The sequence below is a fragment of the Heterocephalus glaber genome, unplaced genomic scaffold (genome assembly GCF_053883595.1).
Source record: "Heterocephalus glaber isolate CG9 unplaced genomic scaffold, H.glaber_assembly_v1.0 deba00001497, whole genome shotgun sequence".
Lineage (NCBI taxonomy): Eukaryota > Metazoa > Chordata > Mammalia > Rodentia > Bathyergidae > Heterocephalus > Heterocephalus glaber.
Window position 1 is genome coordinate 23,795,918 of NW_028258320.1, and position 21,143 is coordinate 23,817,060.

Here is a 21,143-nt window from a genome sequence, read left to right on the forward strand (position 1 = left end):
AGTATAAATTACTTTGGCAGTAAAGTTATATATTGATATATATTATGTAAGAAATAAGTAAACAAGACCCCCATCAAAAATGTATTTTATAAGGAACTATCATAACATAATTTAAGTAAATTTAAGTGGACTTAATCCACTAAAGGATAATGAACTGTCCCAGTACACTGAAAATGTGATTTTATTTATCAAAACTTGACTTATGAGTATATGGGGTAGTGTAATTCAGTGGTAGTGTTGCCTAGCATGTGTGAGGCCCTGGGTTAAATCTTCATTATTGTAAAAACAAAACAAACAAAAAACTTGATTTATAAATAACTATAAGTTAAGAGAAGGTTATGCATGTATTCATTTTGTGTCAGCTAAAATTAATTTTCATAATTATTTTCAAGGATTTAAAAAAATGACAGTATGTGTTACTGTGAAACCCATTTCCTATGTGATCACATTAAAAAAACTAATATTAATAATGTCTTATATGGTATCATAGTATAAGTCAAAACAAGTATCCAGTCACAAAGTCAATTTGGAAATCTGAGCAAAGATGATAGATTTGATATACACACTTAATTCTATTTCCTCTGAAAATCTCATTAAAACAACAATATTTTTAAAAAAGTGGCATAAAACTGGAAGAATAAAAAAGAGAAGAAAGCATCAATATTTTGGAGCCAGAAAAGAAATAGATGAGTTGTAATTGATTTAGGAGGCCTAAGAAAATGATATACGAAGCTGGTAATGGGAAAAATTTAGAAGCAACGCAACATTACATTGCAGCTATCACCAAATTTGCACAATTATCTGTCAAAAAGGGCTATAGATAGGCAGTATAGTTGTAAGTCTGCTTTAGGAGCAATGGGATGTTCTCCCACTCTAGCAGCTGGTGATACCCTTTCTTTCCTAGAGGAAACTTGAGGTTTATTTTGGATTTGCAAATCTCTGGGACAGCTAAATAAAAGCTTATAAACTGAAATGTTGACAATCCTCAGCCTTATTCTCCCACTGAACACTTGCAACTAGGTACTTTTCAGAATTTAAGTCTTCTTTGAAGAATTCATCTGGCACAAAAGAAAAAAGTTAACAGAAAGGAAACTGACAATGTTCCAAAGAAATAGCTGTTATAGGTTGAATGGTGTCCTCCTAAAAGATGTTGAAATCTGTAATGGACTGAATTATGTTTCCCCAAAACCTACAGGTTCTGCCTGGCAAGCGTTAAGGTCCTGAGTTCGACCCCCAGTACAAAAACAAAAAAACCCCAAAAAACAAAACAAAAAAACACCTACAGGTTGAAGCCCTAGACCTCAATGTGAATATATCTGGAGATAAGTCCTTTAAGGAGGTAATCATGGTCAATGAGGTGATATGGGTGGGATGTAGTATGGTAGGTAGGACTGGTGTTGCTATATGAAGAAAGAAAAGGAGATTGCTCTCTACTCATGCATAGAAGAAAGGTCATGTGAGGACATGTGAGGGGGTGGCCATCTATAATCCAGGAAGAGAAGTCTCATCAAGAACCAACTCTGATTGTCCCTTGGGCTTTGATTTCCATATGCCGGAACTGTTAAAACAAGAATTTCTGTTGCTTAAACCACCTGGTCTGTGGTATTTTTACTTTATATTCATGAACTCATATTATCCTCACAACCACCTGAGGAGGTAAATACTATTGCTTTCATTTTACAGACAAGGAAACTGAGGCACAGGAAAAGGTCATATAGCTTGCTTGAAGATACAGCTAGCAAGGGATAGAGCTGAGGTGATAATCTAGGCAGCTGGGTTTTAGATGCTATGCTATTTATGTGTATATTACTTCTTTTAACTTAATCTAAGCACCGTATATACTGAATATTAATCTGGTCCAAATTATATTGTAATGACATGGGAGGCTATTGGAACAGGGAAATATGCACGTATATAGTGGCACTGGGTAAACTATGACATCATCCCTCACAGAAAAAAGTCAATTCACAATGCCCATCTGAAAAAGTAAGAAGCAGCAAAGTGAGGATGTCATTTAGTGTATGGAAAAGAACTAGTACTAAAAGAGTTGAAAATAGTTGCCTGTAGATATTCAGAAATAGGTATGGGAGGGTGGGAAACTTTATCTTTTTTCATAATAAACCTTGCAAATTAATTTAACTTTGATCTAAAAGCAAGCATATCTTTGATAAAAATAAAAATCAAAAGTAGATCAGAATTGAAAATAAACAAGTAAGTATGTGGCCTGACAAAACCCTTGAATCAAATGGAGTTCTTTTTCCCCAGTGCAGGGGTCTAAGCCAGGGCCTTTTGCATGCTACACAAGTATTCCACCACTGAACTACCTCCCCAAATCTCAAATAAGTATTTTATTCCAAAATATCAAGATAGCAAGAAACACTTCTTGACAATAAAGAAAGGTTCATTAGCATGTTTTTGCCCTTGTTTCCCCACCCTACAACTAGCAGAGAACTTCAGATTTTACTAATGAGTAAAAACAATAAACTAACATATGGTATAGTTGTTCAGTTTCATATTACCTAAATGTTCAGTCAAAAATTGGGTCATTCTAAAAAACCAAGTCAGAGTTTCAGAGGGCCATTTCTGGGCCTTTTAAATAGTAATACCCCAGAGTTTTTCCTGTTCTTTGTTCTTGTTCACAGTAAATCACAAGACCAAATGTCTGATTTTAATTTTTAAGTCCTGTTAGCCAATCTTTTCACTGCTTCTTTCTCCATTATTCTTAGAATAAGAACACTGGTTTCCTAGAAAAGCTGCAGCAATTACACGTGACTTGGAAGTAAACACTCAATTTTCAAGTCATAAGATGGTATGAACCTGAAAAAAATTTGCAAAGCCATACTAATTCTTCAGTAAGTTTACATTTCAACTACTCCGAGACTGAAAGTCTTTTAAGTAGGCCATATCAGCCACACTACACAGGAAATTATATCCTAGGAAAGCTGTTTTAAAAATAGGCAAAGGAAGAAAGGAAAGTTGCCAAAATACACAGCACTTTCCATTTGTTTTGATTTGAACACAGCATGTTTTATCAGGTGCAATCTACCATTTGTAGGCTGAAAGGGAATGGTAGTAGTTAGGGTGGGAAGAAGTAAATTAACCAACAATGTTTGCTTTTAGAAAAGAGTTTTGAGTAGATATAAGCAGAATTAGGTCATAACCAAACACCACAAAGAAAGTGGACCTTGGGATAAGTGTTCAGACTGGACTGTGTACTCTCTAATAAAACAGAATCAAAGCTGAGAAAGTAGACCAATCCAAATTTAACATTTTATATATATATATATGTATATATATGTAAAAGTTATCATTTTTCCCTTTTCTTGTTTACCCATCCATTCATTCATTCTAAAAATACTGAGTTGGGGCTGGGGATTTAGCTCAGTGGTGCCTTGCCTGCCTTGCAAGTGCAAGGTCCTGAGTTCAATCCCTGGTACCGGGGGGAAAAATACTGAGTAACTACTATATATCATGTACTTTTAAAGGTATGAGAATATAACAATTAAAACAACAAAACCCTTCCCTATGGATGTTATCCTGATAGGAGACAAGTGTACACTATATACATAAGGAATATAACATCAAGTAGTATAAAGGGCTATTAAAAATGTAACAGTAATTTACCAAGAAAGTACCAAAACAAAGCAAATTTGGATGCAATTACCAGACAGGAAAACTTCGTGAGGATAGTTCTGATGAAACTGTTAGCCTGGAGTTTAAACTTGATGGTTAAATTTTTTGTTTTTTCCTCTAGTAGGGATTGAATCCAGGGCCTTCCACATGAGTAGGGAAGCACTCTACCTCTGAGATACATGCCCAGCTCTTTTTAAAATTTTCATTTGAGACAGGGTCTTGGCTAAGTGTCCAGAATGGCCCTGAATTTATGATTCTAATGACTCAGCCTCCCAAGTGGCTGGGATTATGGGCATGCATAACTGTACCTGGCAAGACTAACTCAGTGTCGTAGGACAGGTGAGTAGAAAAAAATAATATTCAAAATTTCTACCAGCAGAATTGGATTGACAACACTCAATAGACTATCAAAACTTTACAGAACTTTCAAAAACTTCTCAGTCTATATGGAGGTTCAGGGTCTTAACCTAGTACTGGGGAAGCTGCCTCATTTCTATTGCTGGAAAATACCCATATGGTTGTGGGCCCTAAAAGTCTGTTTGAATTAATCACAAGCACATTCACTGCCTGTCTGTGAATGCTGCCTCAACATTTTTGTGAATTTAGCATCCTCACTTATGTTTCTAAAGGTAGCATGGTAAAAAAAAAAGAGTAAAACATTACACACAGATCTCTGATCCAGCCTTTATGAGCCACACAATTTAGGGCAGATTTATTCACTTCTCTGAATTTATAATACCAGAATATTTTCCTTGCCCACTGGATAGGGTCAGTGGGATGGGAATAATGCCTCCCTCCCCACAAAATGTCCATGTCTTAATCCCTAGAAATTATGATTATTTTAGTTTACAGGGTAAAGACAAAAAAAAAAAAAAAAAAAAAGATGGCAGATGGAATTAAGGTTGCTAATCAGATGGGAAGATTATCTTAGATTAATCATATGGGTCCAATGTAATCACAAAGGTCCTTGTAAGACGTGAAGAGAGGGAGAGGGAAAGAACCAGAAAGCTGGCTGCATAAAAGGGTCTCAGTCCAAAGGTGTTGGCTTTGAAGACAGAGGAACAGAGACATAAGCCAAGGAATGTGGATAGTGGGTAGAAGCTAGAAAAGGAAAGGAGACAGATTTTCCCTGAGATCTTCCAGAAGAAATACAGTCCTGTAGACTCATTTTGGATTTCTGACCTCTAGGACTCTACAAGAATACATTTATTCATTTTAAGCCTAAGAGTGTGGCAGTTTGTTATAGTAGGAATAGGAAAAATATGCAAACGTACTTTGAAATTAGTGGGAAATAACATATATGCAAAATATTATTATTCCAAACTGACATCTCAACTTGTCTAATAGCCTTGATGCTTTAGAGAACAATTACTGGGGGGTCTTCAGAATTTTACCATATTTCTTTGTCAAAGGCCAATGTCCTGCCCTTTCTTTTGCAGTGCCTATTTTTGTTTCTAGCACTCATTTTATTTGTTACGCAGAGTTGATTACCATATAATTACCAAACCAGCTCCAGCTACCTGCCTTTCTGCTTCCCTAGTTTCTGTTTAATTACTCATTACTCTGATCTCAGAGATGGCTAAGAAAACTATTTTTGGAGTCACAGTATTTTAGCAAAATTACATACAGTTATTTCCTACTCTGTTAATTAGTTATTCTTCAGAAACAGCCATGCAGGGGCTGGAACTCAGTGGTAGAGCACTTCCTTAGCATGAGTAAGGCCCTGGGCTCAATTCTCAGCACCGCATAACAACAAAAAAAGGCATCGATCCACAAAATATAATAGTATCATAAACATTTCAAATAAGGAGAAGTTTAACATTTATTAAGCACTGCCAGTAGTACACTCCACATCTTTTATCTTCATGGTGTGTGAATATAATGAGAAACTCTTATTTTTGTCACTTGAAAGAGGATTACAATTAAAATATTAACATAGTAGGGTAGAGTGTTATATAGAAAATTGTGCAAGGCTGTGAAGTAGTACTATGTTGCAAAAGTATACAAACTGATAATAATTTAGGTCTACCTAAAGAAGTAATAAAAACTTGGGGTTGTATTTGTTTTTGTTTTTCTATTTCACTTTTTTAGTGATTAGTTTATTTTGTTATGCAAAAGTATAGGTCAATGACTTCTTGAAAAAACAAAATGAAACTAATTCTTCATAGGGCCAGGGATTTAGCTCAGTGGTTCCGCTGCCTGCCTCACTAGCACATGGTCCCCAGTTTGATCCCTGGAACCACAACAACAACAACAACAACACCACCACCACCCTAGTTCTTCATCACAGGCAGCTTGAGAAAGTGTTAACAGAAGATAAATCCTGGCTTCTAAAGAGTAAAGTATATCATTATTATAAAACAATACTTGAAATATTACAACATATATTAAAATACATCCCAAGGCATTTATAAAATAAATATAAATTACTAGGATTTAATGTGGTTCTCTCTTAAGGCTGTTTCACCAATCCCAGATCCAAGAGATCTATATAATAAAGAAAAACTTCAGAGCTCAATTAAATAACTTTTTCCTTTTGCTAAATGTGTTACACCATTCTAAATGATTTTATATATATATGCTTCCTTATTAGCTTTACATGAAAAGGACTATAAAAGTTCAATAGAATGGGTTAGTTATAAGGGTTTCAGTCTGTTGTCCCCAGCTCTGGATATACAGAATAAAAAAGCACAATCTGCTTTCTGATCATTTGATGAGGTGAATGACAAGACTACCATCCAAGATCCCTTACAGAGCCACAGATCTAAAACCAAAAGAATAAAAACAGGCATTCAAAAAAATCCTTATATGCTTGTAGCAGCACTATTCATAATAGCTAAAAGATAGAACAACTCAAATATTTGTCAACAAATGAATAGATCTGGACTGACTGGGTTTTGTTTATTAACACAATGAAATATTGTTGTTTTGTTTGGTTTCTTTTTTTTTTTGGTACTGGGGATTGAACTTGGGACCTTGTGCTTGCAAGGCAGGTGGTGGAACAATGGAATACTGTTCAGTCCTAAAGAGGAATAAAGTATGAAAACATGGATGAATGTTGAAAACATTTGCTTAAGTGGAAGAAGCCAGAGGAAAGGTCACATATTTTATGATTTCATTTGTATACTATATTCAGAACAGGGAAATCCAAACAAAGAGGAAGCAGATTGTTTGTTTGTTGCTAGTAGCTTGGGGATGGGAAAACTGGATGAGGAGTTACTACTTACTGGGCATGGAGTTTTATTTTGGTGCCATGGGAAACTAGAGAGAGGTAATGTTTTGCAAAGTATTACGAATATGGTAAATGTCACTGAATTGTTCACTTTGAAATGGTTAACATTATGCCATCAAAGACATTCTCAATTAAAATAAAAAGCCTTAGTTATTGGTGTGTTACTTCAGAATTGACTGTTTTCCTCTGCTGATTAACTAAAAACAAAGTACACTTTTGCTATTCTCTGAAAGTTCACTTTGACAAACATTGCACACTAATGACAAGATTCGTATGTGAGGAAGGTCCATTTCTATTTTTTTTTTCTTTTTGCATCTGGTTTATTTAACTTAACATAATGCCCTCCCATTCCATCTGCTTTGTTGGGATGGACAGAGTCCATTTTTATTTATGACTGAATAGTGTTCCAAGTCAATACACGCCACATTTCCTTTGTCAATTCATCTGTAGATGGACATCTAGGTTGATTCCATATCTTATGTACTGTGAATAGTTTTGCCATAACCATGGCTATGCACTCTCTTTGTTTTGCTGATTTCATTTCTTTTGGATGCATATCCAGTAATGATATATAGCTGGATCCTGTGGTAGTTCTATTTTTAGTTTTTTTTTCTTTTAAATTCTTTTATTGGTACATTTTAGGTATACAATACGTTTACATTTATCATTGGGTGCTTGTACCTGCACATGATGAATCTTGGTTATTTTTTTCCCCATTACCTGTGCACTCTTTACCCCCTTCCAGCCTTCCATATTTACATAGATTTTTGTTTCCATTTTTTTTCTTTTCTCATAATTTTTCCTTTCCCTTCTTTCCTTTCCCCTTCTGCTCCCACCACCCCCACCGCTTTGGACCTTTCTTACTATTTCAAATTATCAATTATTCATTTTAATAATTTTAATCCTTAATTACACTTTCAGTTTCTCACACTAGAGAAACTATTCAGTATTTACACATGTGTGTCCTATTTATTTCACTTGAGAGTATGGCCTCAATATGCATCCATTTAGTTATAAATATCTCTAGCTTCTCATTCTTTATGGCTGAGTAGTACTCCATTTTATAAAAAACCACATCTTATTTATCCAGTCGATGGGCACTTGGGCTGTTTCCAAGCTTTAGCTATTACAAACTGTGCCACTATAAACATGGGTGCACATATATCGCTGTGGTATGATTCTTTTAATTCTTTGGGGAAGATACCCAGCAGGGGAACAGCTGGGTCAAATGGGACCTCTAGTCCTAGTTCTTTGAGGTATCTCCATACTGATTTCCACAGTGGTTGCACCAGCCTGCACTCCCACCAACAATGGAGAAGGGTTCCTTTCTCCTCACACCCCCAGCAGCATTTGTTATTGGTTGATTTCTTGATAGCAGCCATTTTTTCTGGAGTGAGGTGAAATCTCAGGGTTGTTTTCATCTGCATTTCTTGAATGACCAGTGATGTTGAACATTTTTTCATATATTCATTTGCTGCTTTTACTTGTCTGAGAGATGTCTGTTCATTTCAGACGCCTATTTTTGAATTGGGTCTTTGAATTTCGGGTGTCTGATTTTTTTCAGTTCTTTATATATTCTAAATAGTAGACCTTTGTCTGAGGTACAGATGCTAAAAATTTTTACCCACATTGTACGTTGTCTCTTAGCTCTGTTGGTGGTTTCTCTTGCAGTGCAAAAGCTTTTTAATAAGATGAGATCCCAGTTGTTGATTCTTTGTGCTAGTTCCCATGCTACTGAGGTTTTGTTCATAAAGTCTTTTCCTATGCCAATGCCTTCAAGAGTTCTACCTAACTTATATTCCAGCAGGTTTAGTGTTTCTGTCTTAACATTTAGATCTTTAATCCACTTTGATCTTAGTTTAGTGCATGGTGATAGGTATGGGTCTAGCTTTAATCTTTGGCAGGGTGAAATCCAGTTTTTCCAACACCATTTATTAAATAGGCTATCTTTCCTACAATGATGGTGGTTGGCTTCTTTGTCAAACATGAGGTGGCTGAGTATATCTGAACTTGTTTCTGCATCTTCTAATCTATTCCACTGAGCCTCAGGTCTGTTTCTTTGCCAGTACCATGCTGTTTTTATCACAGTAGCTTTGTAGTATAGTTTCAAGTTGGGGACTGTGATACCCCCAGCCATGTCTCTGTTGCCTAGAATTGCTTTTGGCATTCTAGGTCTCTTCTGGTTCCAAATGAATTTTTGGATTGTTTTCTCTAGTTCTGTGAAGTATATTGTTGGAATCTGAATCAGCATTGCCTTAAATCTATATAGTAGTTTTGGAAGTATGGTCATTTTCACTATATTGGTTCTTCCTACCCAGGAACAAGGGATGTCTTTCCATTTTCTTATATCCTCCTCGATCTCCTTTTTCAGAGTGCTGTAGTTTTCAGTGTAGAGGTCTTTGCTTCCTTTGTGAGGTTGATTCCTAGATATTTCATTTGTTTGGATGCTATTGTAAAAGGAATTGTTTCCCGAATTTCTCTCTCAGTGAGTCTGCTATTCGTGTATAAAAAGGCTATTATTTTTTGAGTGTTGAAGGTCCTTTTCTATTAAACAGTAAAGATAAAAATAGGAAAGGGGAGAACTTACAGAAATGATAAAACAGTGAGTGAAAGAAAGAAAAAAGGAACAGAAGAGTAAACTGAAAGAAAAACACTGAGGATTAAAAACAAAAAATTATAGTCTAATTTGAAAAGAATTCTCACTAGTGATGGAGTATTTGTATAATTAAGTCAATTAGAAAATGATGAAAAACATAAAAGAAAAAGGCTTTGCACAAAGAGAGATATATTCTCAGTGTATCTACAAATTTATAAGGGTAGAAAAACCACATCCCTTCTCCAAAAGTCAAACATACAAAAAAAGTCCCCCAAACCCTTATTAAACTGGAATTTACAGACTAAATTAAGAACTATCCAATGACTCATCTTCTTTAGACTCATATGCTTCTTTAGATGCCAACTGACTGTGAACTATTTTTGAAGCTCTACTTTGGAGTAGTCTTCAAAGTCAGTTTTTTCTTTTTAGTACCAGGGACTGAGCTCAGGACCTTGTGGTTGTGAGGTAGGTGCAGTGCCAATGAGCTAAATCCCCGGTCCGAAAGTTAGTTTTTTTTTTTGGTACTGGGGATTGAACTCGGGACCTTGAGCTTGTGAGGGAGGCAGCAGAACCACTGAGCTAAATCCCTGGGCCCCGAAAGTTAGTTTTTAAGTACAGCATCAACACTGATTTTGTCATAAAGGTGCATAAATGTGGGTCTGTCACATCCATGTTTATTGTTTAGAATATTTCCATTGATGAATTATTAATTTTAATTCTATGAGTTTTATTATATTAAACAATGAGTACTTAACAGGAAAAAAAATCACAAAAATAAACTACTGAATTTTTCATATTTATTGAGTGTTTATAAAAAAGCATCAAAATTTTCAACAAGAACAACACAAATAAATTCTTGTATGAACTACAATGAAAGTACCAACAGCAATTTACCAAAATAAAAAAATATCTTCAATTACCACACCTAAGGTAGTGTGCACACATGCCATGTTCCATACATACATGTTGCTTACACTGACAGCACATGTGTTTTGCTTTCCTTGCCTTTTTGTAGGACATACTTGATATCTCATTGATCTGGCTGTTTTTTCGGGACTTTTTTATTATACAGTGTGTGGTTAACAGGAACATAAAGTATTAAATCCTTTTTTTTTTTGTACTGGGGATCAAACTCAGGACCTTGCGCTTGCAAGGCAGGTTCAGTGCTGCTGAGCTAAATCCCTGGCCCAGTATTAAATTCTTAATATGTATTGTGCATTTAGAACAGACATCAACAATTTCACATCAGCTGTGTACTTGCTTAGAAAACCTGTAACATCAGAAATAAATTCCTATATGAACAACAATGAAAATACCAATAGAATTCTACAACAAAAATAATCTTTCCTTCAATTGTCACCCCAAGGCAGTCTTCACACATGACAATTGCACGTTCCATGCACACGTCTTGCTTACACTGACACCACATGTTCTTAGCTTTCCTTTCCTGTGTGGCAGTCTTGTCACCTCTCTCCTCTTTCTGTTTTGTCAGGAGCTTCCTACTACATTGCACAACATGCACTTAGCAGGGAAATACAATATCAGTAAAATAAAATATCAAATATGTAATGAGTGCTTACAATAGACATCAACATTTTCACATCAGCTGTTTACTTGCTCACAACACCTAGACAGCAGAAATAAAAACCCATGTAAACTACAATGTAAACGCAAACAAAACTCTTACCACAGAAATAATCTTTGCTTCAACTATAACTCCCAAAGCAGTCTTCACATATGACAACTGCATGTTCCATACATAAGTATTGCTTATATTGATACCATGTATGTTTTGTTTCCCTGTCCTTAAAGGGCACAGTTGACATCTTTCTGGTTTTCTTTTTGTCTTAGTAGGTCTTTGTGATGCTGCACCTGTCAGCTCACCAGTGTGCTCCACAATTTTTTTTGTGTAGTTCCCTGACCCGAAACATTCTGTTTTTCCTCTGCTGGAAATGATCCCTTATGAGTTCCAGTCTCAATCCTCTTAGAAAAATTTTCCGTGACATTTTGTACTTGTTATTTCCTTTGTTAACTATCAAACTATTTATGCCACACGTTTAGGGTTGAGTAAAACACAGCCATTGGCCAATGCTTTGTTTCGAGTGACTTCAGTTGCTGCATAATTCATCAACAAAATCTACTCCACCTCTGGTTTTGTTATAGAAAGTTTCCATCTCAGGCTTCTGTTTTGTTGAGGTTTCCATATCAGTATTTTCATCATGGTGCAATGTTGACGTCAGTAGTACCAGTTTGTTTTTCTTTGACATATACAAGGCCAATGTAAACCTTTATGAAATCCAAAGACTGTACTATACAATTCTCTGTTTTGAAATTGCAACATTTCATTTGGAATTTCTGCTTTGTTTCTTCATACAGTTCCTGCACTGGTCAACTTGTGCTCTGTTAGCAAATGTAACATCAGTTGGAAACTGGTAAACTAATTGTTGAATATCACATTCCAATTAGTTTGGGAGATGGGAGCAACAAGTCTGTTCACAACATCATCATCATCAAATAAGGACCTGATGGCTGAGTTCCAGGATGAATGTCTTAAATTGAAAGCATAATAATTTGTATTTGCAAGAGCATAAATTTTTATGCCATATTTTGACCCACTACTTTTCCATAAATCTTTTACATTCCTGCGATTACCATGAGAAATCTCTGCTAAGTACAGCAGACCTATGAATGCTTTCAGTTCAGCTAGTAAAGTGTCATAATAAATACAGTTTTGAATTCTGTTCATTCAGAATGTTTTACTTGCATTTCAGCCTTTGTGTATTTCATAGCATCTTGTAGCATTTCTTCTGTTACAATTTCCAATACTGAATGGCAGTGCTGGCATTCTGTCCTTTACATTTCACCTCTGCCAAGACCCTCACTATATTTTAAGACTTAGTTCTAACATTGGATCGTTCTATTTGGTTGTGTGGCCATTTTACAACATTCCAACTAGTCAGATATGTACTAACATTGCTGTTTTCTTCCTCATCTGAATAAAGGAGGTTTGGATTTCCTGTGTCTGTATCAGTCGATTCTTGCTCCATTTCACTGTTATGGGAACTTTGGCCCACATGGCCAGTGTCAAAGCCAACATCATAATATACCCAACACCACTCTTCTGTTATGGAAACATGTATTTTACCATAACGAATCATCATCATCCATGCATGAGTAATCTGATGATACACTTTTGGCCTTCTCCAAAACTTGCAAATCTGGTTTTTCATGTGCTATTGTACTGAATTGGGCTACATCTACCAGAAAAATCAAAAGAAAACTTTAAAAAAAATGAATCCTGAAATGGTGTGGGTCTACTGCACCCTCTGTGATGCGTGGGTAAACATATGTAAACCAGTTAGATGGAGCATAATGTGGGTAAAAAAATATCATTTTGCTCCTTTTGTACACATGCACACACCTTGCCATTCATCATATCAAGTAGATTACATCCTATATCCCTCATAGCTGGTTACTATTATTCTAAAGTACAAATTACAGTAGAAAAATAAGGGATCGGTCTGCTGGACCCAGTGTCATGCTCTTCGGGTTAAAAAAGATTAATTTCAATACCTCATATTTATATTACATTTTAACCCAAAACATGAGTTCAGCTGCTTCTAAAAGAAGAGCAGTTTTTCTAGTGTTGCATATTATTAATAAATTAAATGAAAAGTAATCACTTACATACTCCTTCACGTTTTTTGTCTTCACAGTTTTGTAAGAATAATATGCAGGATAAAGCATCCCAAACACCAGCCTAAAAGTAAAAAAGCAGAAGAATAATTAAACACAACAATCCTTGTAATAGCTCAAGAAAATGTAACCTAACAGAAAAGAATTAGGAAACCTGTAACTTTAAATTTGCATTAATGTAATTTGTGTATAAATTAAATTGACCAGAGAAAAGCAAAGTGAGAATAAATTTTCTTTTCATAAAACGACTTCAATATTTTAGTTAGCAAAATGGAAACAAAGGTTTCGCATATAGGGAGGGGAGAGGGGCTTGAGATAAAATAAAATAGAATTTATTAAAAAATATTTTAGATAACAGTTTCAAGGAAATAAAAGATTTATTTTGAAAAAACTGATTTAAAACCTTTTTCCTCATCACAAAAAATATTCTGTGGTTTCCCGAAGAACCTTTGAAAAATGTAGACCCACCCCTCCGTAAGAAAGAGAGAGAGGGAGAGAGAGAGAGAGAAAATAACTCAATCTTTCTAGTCAGGGATAAGTACACATAGCATTTTATTTTACAAAAAGACCACTTTTTATCCCTATGTGGTATACCTAAAACATTACACCCAATATACATGCATATCCACACACCATTCATGTTAATGAAAACTTGGCCCTACATGCCAGTAGTTTCAGAAGCACTGGTGTTTACTCATACTGATAGAGCTGTGAAAAAATACTTGATATATTAATTATAGTATGTATTAACATAACTAAGGATTTACAAAATGACTTTAAATCACTAGTAGAATTTAATGCTATTTCTTACACTCACCAATTTCCATATCCAAGAGATATATACAAACATAAATGCCAGACACAGAAATGTCATGACATAATGCACAGGTCTTACAACTGACATGTTCACGTAATATGAAATTTTTTTGTCTTCAAATATTATTCAACTGTATTATTCTTAATATTTGCATTGCATTACACTTTAGGATCCCCATAATTCTGTATTTATAAGGCTTTGGTTAATAACCAAGTTCTTCCTATTGCACATAACACTGTGAAAAACATTTTTCTGAACACTGACATCCATTTCCTGACTGGATACTGCTGCCTCAAAGGTTACACACATTTTTACCTACTAACAAAATAACCATTCCATTTTTCATTCTGTATGTTGCAAGTCATAGGTTAAATTTTTTTAAAAACTTTTTTTTATTTACTACCATCTTTATAAAAATCCAATATACACACAGACACATAAACAATTATGGAAGTGTCTCCATCAAACTTTGGTAAGACAGCAAAGAAGAACTAACAAAGAGCTAAGTTGTTGTTGTGTAGATAGCATTTCCAGTAACATGTCATTTTTAAAAGGTTCATTTTATTTTATTTTATTTTTTTGGTACCGGGGATCGAACTCGGGTCCTTGTGCTTGCGGGGCAGGCGGTGGAACCACTGAACTAAATCCCTGGCCCTAAAAGCTTCATTTTAAAAGGTCCATATATACACAGTATGCTAAAGCCTTACCCCTCATCTTAAATGTATGATAAAGAACAAAGATAATGGTTGCAGCAGATCTTAAAAGAACTGCTAGTGAAATAAGAGAAATATAGTTTTAGTGTACATTTCTGAATATGGAAAAATTTGAATGTTTTTCAAGTGTTTACTAGCATTTCGTTGCATAGCATGTAGAATTTTTTTGTTTATTGTTTTAAATGGACTTTTTATTTTAGAACACATTTTATAGAAAAGTTGGGAAGATGTTACAGATAATTCTCATACCTAATTTTTCCTACTAGTAACACCTTAAGATTGATATAGTACATTTGTTACAGTGATGTACTGATTGAAGTAAACATCATACTTCATTCAGATTTCCTTAGTTTTTACCTAGTATCTTTCCTCCTCTCCTCTTCTTTCCCTCTCCTTTCCCCTGCCTTTTTCTTCTTTTCTTTCCTTGGTTCCAAGACCTTACCTGGTATAGCACATCACATTTAGAGGTATTCTAAGCTCTCTTGACTGTAAGTCAAGACTTTCCTTGTTTTTGATCATCTTGACAGTTTTAAAGAATACTTGTCAATTACACTGAAGGATATTTCTCTATTTGAATGTTTGATTTTTTTCTCATGATTAGAGGGAGGAATGGGTTTTTAGGAGGACTATAGAGGTAAACTACTATTTCTCATCATACTGTATCACGAGTATACGTAACCAACATGACTCAACACTCTTGATGTTAACCTTGATCAATATGCTGAGGTAATGTTTTGTCAGATTATGCCACTGAAGAGTTACTCTTGTTCTTCCACTTTCCATACTTCATCCTTCAGAAAGAAGTCACTATGCATACTCCATGTGCTTGAGTAGGATGGGAATTTAGCTCTACTTCACTGAGAGTGGAATGTCTACCCAAATTAACTAGAGTTCTTCTGCACAAGATACTTGTCTATTTTTCACTCATTCAATGATTTCCTTGTATTGGTATGGACTCATGGATATTTATTTTATACTCTGATATAATACTACTTTATTTTGTTGTTCAAAGATCTGGTCACTGGTAGATCTTTCTGATAGCTCCTATATCCCTTTGACATCTCTATTATTGTGAGGTTTGATGTGTGTGTGTGTGTGTGTGTGTGTGTGGTATACTAGGTTACTTTCTGGCATTATATGATGCTGTAGGCTCATCTTGTATATGTGCCGCTCCATTCTTAGAATCAGTCACTTCCTGATTTCTTTTATTAAGGATGGTATTTGAATCCAAGATTTTGTGTTAAGTATGCTCAGTGCTACTGGCAGGTTGTTGATTCTAGGTCCTTCTTTGTCTACATGAACCAGCGATTTTTTAAGCTTATTATTAACTTTTTATTCTGTTTATGAACTTGCCAAAATGTATGCTGTCACATTACTTTGCCAGAGTGACTGTGACAAAATGCTATATACTGTACTGGGTGGCTTAAACAACAGAAATTTATCTTGTCACAGTTCTGGAGCCTGAAACCTCAAGCTCAAAATGCCAGGTTTTGTTTCTTCTGAGGCCTCTTCAGTCCTTGGCTTGCAGCCTTCTAGTTCTCATAATCAACCCTAGCCTTATGTTCTCATCTCAACCCTAGTATGTCTGAGTGTCCCCTAATCTCCTCTTCTTATGGGGCTACCAATCATGCTGGATTAAGTCCCACCCCCAAAACCTCATTTAACATAAGCACTTATTTATTTATTTATACTTGGGTTCAAACTTGGGACCTTGCTCTTGCGAGGCAGGTGGCAGCACCACTGAGCTAAATCCCCAGCCAAACTTAATCACCTTTTTAAGGTCCATATCTCCAAAATGGACACATTCTGAGGTACAGGAGGTTAGGAATTCAGTATCTGTTTGGTTTTTTTTTGAGTACCGGGAATCGAACTCGGGACCTTGCTCTTGTTAGGCAGGCAATGGCACCACTGAGCTAAATCCCCAGCTCAATATCTGAATTTTAACATATATTGCATATTTGTGAACCTTTATATTGAATAAGTGATTACATTTATATCTTTTTCTTACACTGAGTAAATATTAGCATCTTTTTCTATTTCATTATTAGTTTTTCAGGGGGACAAGGAAGAGGGCAGTAAATTCCTGGAGCCTTTCTTATCCTTTGTTTTGTGGCTTTATGACACCAGGTAAGAGGAGGGACCCTAAGTACTCTCTTGCTTAGGATTTTATGCTTACCAGATAGAACCTCCATCATTAACTACCTCTGCTTTACCTAACAATGCTGGCCTGTAAATACCACTTCACCAGAAGTACCACTCACAGACTCTGGTTCAGGAACTTTAGCTGTGCCATAGAGCCCAGGATTTTTCAACTTAACTTCCTTCCCTACCCCACCCCACTTCACAGCATAGAAACTTTTCAGCTTTGAATCTTCTAAGAAAACAACTAACCAAGGTGTGAATAAGAACATAATTTCCAGGTCTATTGTATGTTCACACTCACTGACACTAGGTGTAATACCATAAAAGACCAATCGTACTTAAATTTCACATATTCAAGTGAACAATTTTAATCTACTTTGCATTTCTCTTTACAATCTGGGACATAATCAAGGTATCATCTTCCATATTTCCATTTAACCTAGTGCTACTAGATTTAGGTTCAACATGAGATTCTTCATTTCTGTAACTGGATGGATCTTCAACTTTTCCTTCCCCTGGTACAGCATTCATCCATTCTATAATTGAGTCCTGCTAGTCCTTCCTTGGTTAAAGCACGTACATTCATCCTCCTATTTCATTTTCAGTCTTGTGGCCAATAATACATTTGGGTTCATGCCATCTCATCTGAAATACTGGATGGTTTCCCAACATATTCCTGTGTGTCTACTGTCACATCAGTGTTTTTTGTACGTACACCTGCAGTACTGCCTTGTTTAAAGATTTTGGTAGCTCACTCCCCAACCCAGGTAGGGGTTCATCAGAACATAATTTGAAAATCACTGACTTACATAAACTGTTTCAATATGGTTTTCTTCTTAAGCTTCTTGTATTTCTATTTTAATGGTGGAGTGTATCCTTTTTGCCTGAATCAATCTGTCTCAGTTACTTTCTTATTGCTATCATAAAATATTTGATACTTACAGGTTAAAGGAGGAAAAGTTTATTTTAGCTCACAGTCTGTAGAGGTTTTAGCTCATATCTGGTTGGCAACCAGGCAGGAGGACATGGCAGCGGAGAACAAGTCCATGGCAGGGCAGGTAAGAAGGCAGCAAGCCTGGCTTCCTTCTGTCCCTTCCTATTGCATCTAGAATACAAGGCAACCCACACCCAGGTGGGGCTTTCCTCTTCAGTAAAGCGATTCAGTCGCATCCAGAACTATGCTAATCAAGTTAGAGCACTAATCCAGATAATCACACACTCTTTACCCATATTCACACACCCATGATGATCCAGCCACCCTCAAAAAGCTCCAACCCATGAGCACAAGGGGCTTTTGGGATGACATCTAAATACAAACCATAACAACCTCCTTTCTTTATCTTTTCTCCTCTCTGTCCTTTCTATTTTTTTCTCCCTTTTTTATTCTTTTGTTTTTCGGTTTCTGGGGATTGAACTCAGGACATTGTGCTTGCCAGGCAGGCATGGCGACACTGAGCTACATCCTCAGCCCTCCTTTTTCATTCTTGCATCACATATTTCTCCCCAAGACCGCCTCCTGCATAAAACATAAATTACTTTCATTTTGAATTTTGGAACCATTTGTCAGGTTTAATTACTTTGAATTTAGTGCATTTTATTTTAGATTCCTTAACATATTTCTTGAATAAAGTAAGGATTTGGTGTTAGTTGATACTATGCATATAGGTGTTTTCTTTGTATTTTCTAATCTCTACATTAAATAGAGTAAGTCAAACAAAATATCCCTAATTCCTCTCTCTTCTAAGAACAGAAAACAGTAAGATACCTTATTTGGAAGCCCGAAAACATTAAATGTCTTAATCAACAGGGGTACAAACCTACGGACTGCCACCATTAATATTATAATTCATTACTTCTGTAATGTGACTATTATTTGGTAATTTATTACTAACATTTGTGATATTTTCTCTGATCTTAAAATGTTTTTGGTTTATTTTCTTTAACAGTGGGGTCTACTTTACATGTTTGCAGCCTGGGAGGTCAGGCATAAAGCCAAAACATAAGCACAGTGTATAAAATAAAGTGTATTTTAAAAGGCCACCTACTAGATAAAGTCAGGGTTTATAAAGAAAATATTTGGTACAAATAAAATTCACCTATAAACTTGAATATTTTTTTCCGTCACAGAGGCAAGAAGAAATAGTTATTCATTTCCTCTTTGTTTTATTCTGCCTAAAGATGGAGAACGTTGCCAAAATACTCAAGATATCTTCCACCCCTTAAAGTAAGTTTTTCTTTTTGAAATGTATGAATGCTGGCAATGTTGAAAAATCTATACTATTTTAAAAATGGAAAAAAAAAGAACAAGAGAATGCTGGGAGTCCTTTTTCAGTTTTCATATATGAAACTTACAATAGCTATTTTTTAGACAGATGTTCTGGCTCCATTTATCCTTTACCGAAATTGTTTCAGGGAATTACAGCACATTTAAAGTGTTCTAAATATTAGAATAATGTCATTAAAGCATAAAAGTTATTAATATCAGTGTGCTCTCCAATACCACAAAAAGTTATCAGTATCTTTTCATAAAAATTGATTAAAACTTTTTTTCTAATTAAGACCCTAGAGGAGTCTTAGTATAGAAATTTTAGAAGATGCAAAGTATAAAATACAGAAAATCACTACTAATTCCATTACTGAGTGAGGCATTCTTCCCTTTTTGTTAAAGGGTTTCTTAAATGTTTACACATTTTCATCGTAATTTTTAACAAAAAATTTAAAATTGACACAGTCTCTCAACTGCTTTAATAAAACAAAGAAGCATTAATAATAGTTTGATAACAAAACTGATCAAGACAGGTTACAAAAGCACTAATACCAAAGATTTAAACTTTTTTATTGACTATTTTTACTGTCACTCTTTTTTTTTTTTTTTTTTTTTTTGGTACCAGGGATCAAACTCGGGACCTTGCACTTGTGAGGCAGGTGCCAGAACCACTGAGCTAAATCCCCGGCTTTACTGTCGCTCTTAAACAATGAAAAGTAAAAATATATAACAGAACAGTGTTACTATAACAAATCTCCATGTATCTATCATCTAGTTTTATCAATTATTAATATGAGCCACTCCTCCAGTTCTAAAACATTTTTAACCATTATTTTAAAACATAATTAACATGTTTAAAAACACGATAAACAAGCTGGGAGTGGTGGTGCACATGCCTGTAATCTCAACACTCGTAAGGTTGAGGCAGGAGGATCACTGTGAGTTCAAGGCCAGTTTTGGCAACATAGTGAGTTCAAGACCAGCCTGAACTACATAGTGAAACGTTGTCTGAAAAAACAAAAACAAAAGCAAAAGCAAAACAAAAAAACCTCAAAACATATTAACAGTATAATGTAAAACATATTTAACATCTTAAAGCATACAGACTTTTATCTTGCCCTTCCATTCAATGGTACATTATCTTTCTTTCACTTTTCTTGTTTTTTTGAGACAGGGTCTCACTATGTAGTTCAGGACGGCCTTGAATTCACTATGTACCCAGGCTGGCCTCAAACTCATGGCAATCCTTCTGCCTCAGCCTCCCAAGTGCTGTAATCCCAAATGCTGTAATCCCAAGTGCTGGTATTACAAGTGTGGACCACCATACCTGGCATTCTCATATCTTTAAATATTCTTTTAAGAATATCATTTACTAGAGTACTCTATTCCTTTTTATGAATGGAAATCATTTATATCACTTCCTATATGTCTACTATTTATCAATGCTATGATAAACAATATTTTTATGATTACTAATAACAGCAATTATCTACGAGAGGCATAATGTTAACTAACTTATGTATATCATTTCATTAATTCTGATAGGTGCTTATCTGTAAAAAGTTATTTTACAGATGCAAAAACTGAGAGGCTTAAAGAAGTTAGGAAACTAACCCAGAGTCAAACAAATTGTATGTTTGTTGGTTGGATTCAAAGCCATACAGTTCCAGAATCTACAGTTAAAATCTTTTGCTTATTTACTAATGATACTTTTCTACAAGTGAAATAACTGGGTCACAGTCTGAAATTACATATATATATATGCCTAAACTGCTGTTTAGAAGGGAACACTATATTCTTGCCAGAAATATATGAAATGTTCTTATCCTTTTAAAACAGGGTAAGAAAAAAGTCACTGGATGAATTAAGTAAAGTAGAAGAGGCAATAGCCATCAAACTTTTTTCAACAGAATCATGTGTTTTAACATAGTAAGCTATGGATTAGAACAATTACATAGCATATAAAGTAATCCTTAAAAACACTACCTAAAACTTTTACATTATAGTCTCTAATACTGTAAAAATATTTAAATCATAATTTCTTAAAA

General features: G+C 35.1%; 1 protein-coding gene across 2 annotated transcripts in view; it reads right to left on the reverse strand.

Moving 5' to 3' along the window:
• Positions 1-21,143, reverse strand: part of Reep3 (receptor accessory protein 3) — a 98,746-nt gene that overhangs the window by 38,428 nt on the left and 39,175 nt on the right. For both annotated transcript variants that reach the window (XM_004858256.4, XM_087185510.1), the window contains exon 2: positions 13,149-13,221. In XM_004858256.4, the coding sequence (XP_004858313.1) occupies positions 13,149-13,221 (73 nt within the window). The remainder of the gene's footprint in view (positions 1-13,148; positions 13,222-21,143) is intronic.